The sequence below is a fragment of the Penaeus vannamei genome, chromosome 14 (assembly GCF_042767895.1).
Source record: "Penaeus vannamei isolate JL-2024 chromosome 14, ASM4276789v1, whole genome shotgun sequence".
NCBI lineage: Eukaryota > Metazoa > Arthropoda > Malacostraca > Decapoda > Penaeidae > Penaeus > Penaeus vannamei.
The window spans coordinates 13290616-13300615 of NC_091562.1; the positions used below are offsets into that span (position 1 = coordinate 13290616).

The 10000-nt window shown below is 43.6% G+C and overlaps 1 protein-coding gene across 1 annotated transcript in view; it reads left to right on the forward strand.

Annotated features, from left to right (window-relative positions):
• The window catches only part of LOC113819386 (tyrosine-protein kinase Dnt), a 276308-nt gene that overhangs the window by 211966 nt on the left and 54342 nt on the right, over positions 1–10000 (forward strand). Inside the window, exon 2 of the mRNA XM_070129743.1 lies at positions 4815–4942. Within this exon, the coding sequence (XP_069985844.1) occupies positions 4815–4942 (128 nt within the window). The remainder of the gene's footprint in view (positions 1–4814; positions 4943–10000) is intronic.

A 10000-nucleotide genomic window follows, 5' to 3' on the forward strand; every position in this document is an offset into this window, starting at 1 on the left:
GATAATAAAGAAAGGATGATGGAAGAAGAAAAACGAAAAAGGGGAGAAAGAAAGAGTTAATAAAGAAGGGATAATGGAAGAAGAAAAACGAAAAAGGGGAGAAAGAGAGAGAGAATCAAAAAGGTAATGGTGGAAGAAGAATCAAGAAGAAAATTGAAAAAAGGGGGAGAAAAAGAGAATAAAAAAAGGAATGGAAAACAACCAAAGATAATAGAGAGGCAAGAAGAAACAAAGAGAGGCGAAAGAAAGGGAGAAAGAGAGATAATTAAAAGATAATAGAGGAAGAGAAGAGGAAAGTACCGATACCTTCGAAACAAAGAAAAAATACGAAAAGGGGAGAAAAAGAGAGAGATAGAATAAAAAGAATAGAAGAAGGATCAGGAAGAACTTTCGATACCTTCGAAATAAAGAAAAACGAGAAAGGGAAAAAGAGAGAAAATAAAATAAAACAAATGGAGAAAGAAAGAATAAAGAAAGTACACAAGATAATAAAGGAAGTATGAAGATAATATGTTAAACTAGACGGACAAAAGACTAGGCTAAAAGTGAGGAGGAAATGATGACCATTTTAAAGGAATCTTTTCAAGTGGATACGGAGAAAGAGAGATGGAGAATAAAAACAAAATAAATAAACAGAAGAATAAAAAAAATAGAATGGCGGAACGGAGAAAGAGAGAGAAAAAAAATAATAAAACAAAGAAAAAAAGCCAGTGAAGAATGAATATCCAAGTAAAGCCAAATAAACAAACAGAGGCAGTCAAAAAGAGGTAAAATAAAAAAGAATAAGTAAAATATAATAGAAAACAAACAGAGAACAAGTGAGAAAGTGGAACAAATATAAATGTTCAAAGAATTGGTAAAACATGTAAAGCTAAAATTCAAATAGTGAAAAAAGAAGGAAAAACTAAAATAATATTGTAAAGATGAAACAAAGAAAAGAGAGAGAGAGAGAAAATGAATAAATAAAAATATATAAACAAATAAAACCCCAAAACAACAGAAACAGAACACCAGTCAAGAAAGAGAAAGAGAGAAAGAAAGAGACATAGACAGAGAGAGAAAGAAAATAAAAGAAGAAAGAATGAGTTTTAAAAGAATATTGCAGAGATGAAAGGTCCCAAGAGGGAATTGCAGCGGCCCTTCCCGTTGTGAGAGTGGAGTGTGTGTGTCCTCCTCGGCGCTAAGTCTTCAAGTCGACCTCGAGAGAGAGAGTTGACATGCGAGGTTAAGATTCAAGAATGTAAATGTTTTTTTTTAAGTCGCTGTTTTTTTATGAGAAGGGTTTAGGACTGTTCTTATTATTGGCGTTGTTAATCTTGTTGTATTGTTTTGTTATCATCATTATTATTGTTGTCATCATCCATCATTATTATTGTTATCATCATCCATCATTATTATTGTTATCATCATCCATCATTATTATTGTGATCATAATCATCATCATTATTATTGTTGTTGTTGCTGTTGTCATCATCATTATTGTAGTTATTATTGTATTATATATTGTTATTGTTGTCATTACGTTTTATCATGTATTATTATATATTTGTATAAATTATTATAATTTTACGTATATTATTATAATCATATGTACACACACACACTCACACGCACACACACACACACACACACACACACACACACACACACACACACACACACACACACACACACACACACACACACACACACACACACACACACACACACACACAGGCACACACACACACGCACACGGACACACACACACACACACACACACACACACCTCCCTAACCTTTCTCTTCATGTTTATCTCCATCAATCCGTCGATTCATATCTCGTCATCCATCTTTCTAGATCTCGCTCGCTCGCTCATGTCAGAAAGACGCAGATTATAGTCTTGCAACTTTTTCTCCTGCAAGACAAGCTCCCCCCTCCCCCTCCATCCCCTTCCTCCTTCCCCCTCCTTCCCCTTCCTCCTTCTCCCTCTTCCTCTTCTTTTTCTTCTCTCTCTCTCCTTCTCTTTCTTTCTCTTCTCCTTATCTTCCTTCTCCTCTCCCCTTTCCCCTTCTCTTCACTCTTCTTTTCCTCATTCTCCTCGTCTCACTTTCTTCTCTACATCTTCCTTCCCTTCTCCCCTTTCCTCCTCTCCTTACTCTTTTTCTCCTCATCTTCCTTCCCCTCTCTCTTCTCCCCTTCCCTTACACCTTTCCCTCCCTCTTTTCTTTCACTTCTTCCCTTTTTACCTCTCGATTTCCCCCTTTCCCCCTTTCCCTCTCCCCATCATCTTTCCCCTCCTCTTCTCCCGCTCCCCTCCTCCTCTCCCTCTTCTCCCCACTCCCTCATCATCCTCTCCTCCCCTCGCCCTCTCCTCCCCACTCCCCACCATCCTCTCCCCTCTTCCTCCTCTCCATCTCCTCCCCACTCCCCACCTTCCTCCCCCCTCTCCTCCCCCTCTCCCTTCCTCCTCTCCCTCTCCTCCCCACTCCCCACCTTCCTCTCCCCCTCCCCCCTCCAATCTCCACCCAATATTCTTCTCCGACACATGGCTTCACTTCCTTTTAGTCTGCAATTATTTGGATGCCGACATTCTTGCGAGCTCGCTCTCTCTCTCTCTCTCTCTCTCTCTCTCTCTCTCTCTCTCTCTCTCTCTCTCTCTCTCTCTCTCTCTCTCTCTCTCTCTCTCTCTCTCTCTCTATTTCTCTCTCTCTATTTCTCTGTCTCTGTATTTCTCTCTCTTTTCTCTCTCTCGCATTCTTTCTATCTCTCTCTCTCTCTCTCTCTCTCTCTCTCTCTCTCTCTCTCTCTCTCTCTCTCTCTCTCTCTCTCTCACACACACACACACACACACACACACACACACACACACACACACACACACACACACACACACACACACACACACACACACACACACACGAACAGGTACGTACAAACATATATTTACTCACTCGAGCTCATAGTTTCGTACCCTATATTTCCTCATCTAATTTTGAACTGATCAAAAAAGAAAACGGAGACACAAATCAAAAGAAAACGGAAGACGGCAGATCCATCCCAAGGAAGTCACTGGCTCGTCGCATTGCTCACAATCACCTGCCTTTTCATAAACTTCTCAAGGTCGTAAATCCCATCCCACCTTCGCAGGGATATCGACCATCGTTGCTCCCGAGGGTTTAGCACTGTGTGGACTTGGGCTTCAATATCCTTCCGCGGAATGCATCGTCATGTTAATTGTCTCATATATATTTTTTTTATGTATCGGAATGTCAGGGGGATCTTATTTACGGAGGAGTGAAGCTGGCTGCTCAAGTGGTCGTGCCTGGGTGGCTGTGTGGGTCGTGTGTGCAGCCGTGTGGATGGGAGAGGAAGAGAGGAAGGAAGGAGAAAGAGAGAGAGAGAGGGAAGCGGAGGGAAGAGGAGAGAGGGAAGCGGAGGGAAGAGGAGAGAGAGAAGGAGAAAGGAGAGAGAAGAAGAGATTGGAGAGAGAAGAGGGAGAAGTAGAGAGAGGAGAGAGAAGAGAGGGAATGGGAGAGAGAGGGGAAAGGAGAGAGAAGAGAGAGAATTAGAGAGTAGATAGAGAAGAGACAGACAGAGAACAGAGAAGAAGGAATGTACAAAGAAAAACAGAGGAAAACAGAGAAATAGTACCACACACGATAAACAAGCAGAGACATAACAAAGCCACAAATATGCACAAACGCATTGTCTGCTTGGACGCTCTCTACGTGTACATGCATAATGATGATCGCGCGCTTTGTATAATATTCATAATACCACTGAGTGCGGAAGATACAATGTGAGGGAGCGTGTATACCGGAAGAACCGAGGTGTAGCCCGCCCTCGTCTCGGTGGGGTGGTGTTGGGTGGGGTGGGGGGAGGGGGTGAAAGGCCATGGGAGGTCAAGGACTTGAAAGAAGCGGGATGGAGAGAGGAGGGAGGGAGAGTGAGTGAGTGAGTGAGTGAGTGAGTGAGTGCGAGAGACAGAGACAGAGGCAGAAAGACAGACAGACAGAAATACAGACAGACAGACAGACAAAGACAAAGTGAGTATCTGAAATTAGTTTGAGGAACTTTAATTAGAATCACAGCCGAAGGGGATGACTAATGACCTCACACGACGCAGTTCAAATAAATGAAATACACACGCGCAGAAAGACGAATAAGGAAGCCCCAGAATAAACCAATAAAGAGGGAAGAAAAGCGTATAATAATAACAAGAGGAAGAGGAGGAAGAGATGGAGGCACAGGCACTGTTCCGCGACGGCCTCGTAATCCCACCGAGGGAGTGCCAAGTTTTTGTGGTCGCGGCTGATATATCGGTGCCCATTTCGGTCCCCCGGTGCCTGTCGGCCTAAGCGGCACTGAGCTTCGTTAAGGACCAACTCGAACCCCAACTTCGTCTCTAATTAATTGCTGTTGAGGAAGTTTCAGGAGTAAATGTTTGATGCTTTAAAGTTTCCCCCCAGCGAGGTACTTGTGAATGGATCGGCCGGGTGCCATGCATTAATGCCGAGGTAAAGGGGGAGGAGCGGGGGGGAGGGGGGAGGGAGTGGCACTCTCGATCCGGAGTGCCACGACTTCTGGATGCTGTGGTGGAGGATAGGGATGGATGAGAAGAGGGATTGGAAACCTTGTGTGGCTCTTTCGTTTTTTTTCTTCTCTCTCTCTCTCTCTCTCTCTCTCTCTCTCTCTCTCTCTCTCTCTCTCTCTCTCTCTCTCTCTCTCTCTCTCCCTCTTTCTCTTTCTCTTTTTATCATCATCATTTTCATTTTCATTACTCCCGTCATTATTACTGGTATTTAGTAACCCTCCTTTCCCCTCTCCCGCAGGATTGACCGCCGAGCTGTACTACGTTCGCGAAGGAGTTGTCAACGACTATGCCATCAACTGGATAGTGCCAGTGCCAGCCGACATCCACCGTCTCTACTTCACGTGGGAGGCACTCACCAAGAAGCCGGTGAGTGCTCGCATGCAAATTTGTATACATATATATATATATATATATATATATATATATATATATATATATATATATATATACATATACATATATATATATACATATATATACATATATATATATATATATATATATATATATATATATATATATATATATATATATATATATATATATATGTATGTATATATATATATATATATATATATATATATATATATATATATATAATATATATATATATACATATATATATATATATATATACATATATATATATATATATATGTATATATATATATATATATATGTATATATATATATATATACATATATATATATATATATATATACATATATATATATATATATATGTATATATATATATATATATATATATGATTTTTTTTGTTTAATTTTATATACATTATATTTTTGTTGTTGTTGTTGTTGTTGTTGTTAATGACGACGGTAATCATGAGAATATTATTGCCGTTGTTATTATTGTTTTATTTATTTGTTTCTACGATTAATGTTTGGGAAGGTTATTTCTATTCTAATTTTCATATGTATTAACATTTTTGTATTCGTGAGTTGATGTATATGTTATATATGTATATATATTCACATCTACATGGCCTCTTTGGCCATATTTCGCTTCAAGCAAATGTTTTGGAAATTTTGACTTTTCGACTTTTTCAAATTATTCGTATTCATAGATTCGTATCTTTATGTTAATTATCGGTGTCGTGTTTATTCTGAATTGTCTTTCGCTTTGTGTTTTCTCTTTCTCTGTCTTCTGATCTCGCTCATCCTCCCTCCCTCTATCTCCCCTTTCCTCCTTTTCTCCCTCTCTTCCCCTTCTCTCTCCACCACCGTCACCCTCTCTCTCTCCCGTTTATTCATCCGATTCCCTAAAGAGCAAAAAACGGCCGAAACGACATCTTCCGGTGTAGTTTTGTTTGTTTGTTTTATTAAGCCATTTTTTGACGTTTGAGAGAGAGAGAGAGGGAGAGAGAGAGAGAGAGAGAGAGAGAGAGAGAGAGAGAGGGAGAGAGAGAGAGAGAGAGAGAGAGAGAGAGAGAGAGAGAGAGAGAGTTAGTTTAGATTTGAGAGAAAGAGAGAGAGAAAGAAAGAAAGAAAGAAAGAAAGAAAGAAAGAGAGAGAGAAAGAGAGATTGAGAGTCTTCTAACCTCTCGATGACCTGGAGCGACCTGTAACGACCAACAGCATAACGAATGGGGAATGGGGAGAAACGAAGAGGGGGGCGGAGAGAAAGGAGAAGGGGAGGGGGAGAAGGGGAAAGGAAGATGTGTATAAGCGTTGCATATCAACCAGCGTCATTTACATACGGGTTTCTGGTCGTCGCTCGCCCCCCCCCCTTACCCCCACCACCCCCTCTCCCATATCCTTTTATACCCCCATCCCCCTTTTCTCCACTATCCACGTCCCCTCTCTCCCTCTCCTCTCCTCTCCCCAACATCAACAACCTTCTACCTCCTCTCGATATCTACATTTTCCCCCTATTATCCCCACTATCTTTACACCCCCCTATCTACACCCTCTATGCTCCCTTCCCCCCTCCCCCGCTATCAACATCCTTCCCACCCCACCCCCATTCTCCCCTCCTCCACTCCACCCCTCACCTCCTCCCTACTCCCCCCCACCTCCCCCTAGCCCCCCCCACGTCCCTCCCCCCCCCCCACGTCCCTCCCCCCCCTTTACCGTCGCGACTCGGGTAAACGACCTTCCGAAGCGTCTCGAAGCGCACTCTGACGAAAATTAATACGAACCATTTCCCTCCGCCGATACGGACCTCAGGAAGGAGGGGGAGGAGGGGTTAAGGGGGAGGGGGATGAGTGAGGTAGGAGGGAGATGGAAGAGAGGGAGGAGGGAGGGTTGGAGATGGAAGGCGGGGGGGGGTGAGGGAGGAGAGAGAGAGAGAGAGAGAGAGAGAGAGAGAGAGAGAGAGAGAGAGAGAGAGAGAGAGAGAGAGAGAGAGAGAGTGTGTGTGTGTGTGTGTGAGAAAGCGAGACAGAAAGAAAGAGAAAAAATATCAACGATAGAATGCCAGAAAATCTTAAAACACGATTGGAGATCATAACAAAATCAAAGTGAAAAAAAACAACGAGAGAAAAAAAAGGGGAACATCGAAAGCCAAAAGAAAGGGAGGAAAAGGGAGAAAAGGGGTTGGGCGGAGAGGGGAAAAGAGGGGAAATGGCTGACGGAAATGTGGCCTTCCCGTTGGGGTTCCTTCGCGAGGCGCTCCCCTCAGTAGGACCTCCCACCGAAGCAATAGGGGGCGGGAGGGGGGAGGGGAGTAAGCGAAGAAGGGGAAAGATAGGGATGGGAGAAGTAGAAGGGGAAGGAGAGACGAAGGATGGAAGAAGTAGAGGGGAAAGAGGAGAGGGGAAGGAAGGGATGGAAGAAGTAGAGGGGGAAGAGGAGAGGAAAGGAGAAGGGAAGGAAGGGATGGAAGAAATAGAGGAGGAAGGGAGAGGAAGGGATGGGAGAAATAGAAGGGGAAGAGGAGAGAAAAGAAGAGGAATGGATGCAGAACTGAGAACTAGAAGAGGAAAGGAAGGAATGGAGGAATCGGAAGAAAAGGGGAAGGTAAGGGAACGAAAAGGAAGGAATGGAATAGCTGAGAATGAAGAAGAATGAAAGAGAAGGTGAAGGAAGTGGGGGGATAAGTGTATGGGATGGAAGGGGAAAGGAAGAGAAAAAAAGGAGAGAAGGATTGGAAAAGGAGAATAGGAGATGGAGGAGAAGGAATAGGAAAGGCAAGCAGACGAAGAGAGAGAGAGAGAGAGAGAGAGAGAGAGAGAGAGAGAGAGAGAGAGAGAGAGAGAGAGAGAGAGAGAGAGAGAGAGAGAGAAAGAGAGAGAGAGAGAGAGAGAGAGAGAGAGAGAGAGAGAGAGAGAGAGAGAATATTTCCCATTTCCTACAGAGGAAAATAGTCTAAGATCTCATCTCCAGGGATCACCCGAATATAAAATAACGAAAACAGGTAAAAAAAAAAGAAAAAAAAATGGCAAGGGATACTCAAATTTTCCCAGATCAAAGCGAATTTTGGATGCCCTCACTTCGAGATCAAGTCATCCCAATTTATTCGAATCTAGAGACCTCTTGAGTGTCCTTCTCCACCTCCCTCTCCCCCTCTTCTCCTCTCCCTCTCTCTCTCTCTTTCTCCTCTCTCTTTTCCCCTCTTTCACGGATTTTTTTCTTCGATGATCATATATTTTTTATTATTATTATTATTTTGCGTCTCATAGGATTTTCTTTTTTAATATATTTTTAGTTTTATTTTGCTTTTCTTTTTCTCTCATCTGGAAGCGCCGCTCTCTGGAGTGTTTCGAGCTGTGTGATCTTTAATTTTTAATTTATTCTTTCATTAATATTAGTTTTAATTCAATTTCTGTTAATAGTACCATTTCTTTTATTTTTTTTTTTATTCTGTCGTTTTTAGTCGAGTGCTATTGAAGATTACCCCGGTTTTTGATGGCTGATGCCCTTTGATGATTCCATTTATACGATTTTTTTTCTTTTCTTTTCTTTTTTTTTTTTTGTCTTTCTACTCTCATTCCTATTCCTCCAGTTCCTCCTCTTCGGCTTCCCCTCTCGTTCCTTTTTCTTCTTCCTCCTTCCTACTCTTCATGCTCCCTCTCCTTCTCCTCCTACCCTTCCCCTTCCCTCTCCTCCTCCCCACTCCCCTTCCTCCCTCTCATCATCATTCCCCCTTCCCCCTTCCCTTTTCCTCCTTCTCCTCCTCTCTCCCTCCTCCTCCTCTCTCTCCTCCTCCCTTCCCTTCCTCCCTCCTCCTCCTCTCCCCTCCTCCTCCTCCTCCTCTCTCACCTCCCTCCTCCTCCTCTTCCTTCTCCTCTCTCACCTCCCCTCCTCCTCCCCCTCCTTCCCTTCCTCCCTCTCCTCTTCCTCCCCCCCCCCCCCACGTGTCGCCATTCTTTCCCCTCAGTATCAGTTGCCGATATTCCCCTCGTTTTGTTACACTCGCTGACCATATTCTTCCTGCTGAGCGCGCCCGTGTGTGTGTTGTATGTGGAAACGTCAGCATCGATTCCCGATTCGGCACGGGCTCGATCCTCGGTTCGGGTCGTGGAGGCGTGAACGTAGCACCTGTACCTGTAACTGTGACTGTTAACTGTACCTGGAATTCGGATTGGTGTGGGTGTTGCAGCTGTAAGTGTAACTGTAAAGTGTGTTTGGATTTGGATTGGTTTGTGTGTTTGTAAAGTGTAGCTGTAAGTGTAAGTGTGCCTGGATTTGGAGTGGGATGGTTTGAGTGTTGTAAACTGTAACTGTTAACTGTATCTGGAGTTCGGATTGGTGTGAGTGTTGCAGCTGTTACTGTAACTGTAAGTGTGCCTGGATTTGGATTGGTTTGTGTTGTAAACTGTAACTAACTGTAATTGTGCCTGGATTTGGATTGGTGTGAGTGGTGCACCTGTAAGTGTAACTGTTAACTGTACCTGTATTTGGACTGGCGTGAGTGTTGTACCTGTAACTGTAATTTTGAACTGTACATAGATTGGGATTTGTAACTACGCTCTCTCCCCGTTAGATCCTGAGATGAGTTGTTTGAAGCTCGTTGGCGCGGAAGTGTCGTTTGTCGTTTGTAGTTTGAACTCGTCGTCGTGCGTGTGTCGTTTTTTGGTGTCGTTTTGTATTCCCTTGCACCCGGTGTGGTAGTAGTATCTGATCCGGTTACTGATTTCTCTCTCTCTCTCTCTCTCTCTCTCTCTCTCTCTCTCTCTCTCTCTCTCTCTCTCTCTCTCTCTCTCTCTCTCTCTCTCTCTCTCTCTCTCTCTCTCTCTCTCTTCTCTCTCTCTCTCTCTCTCTCTCTCTCTCTCTCTCTCTCTCTCTCTCTCTCTCTCTCTCTCCCTCCCTCCCTCCCTCCCTCCCTCCCCTCCCTCCCTTTTCCTCTTCTCCCTCTCCTCTCACCCCCCACTCTCTCTCTCCCTCTCTCTCCTTTCTCTCCCTCCCTCCACCCTCCCTCTATCTCTCTCTCTCTCTCTCTCTCTCTCTCTCTCTCTCTCT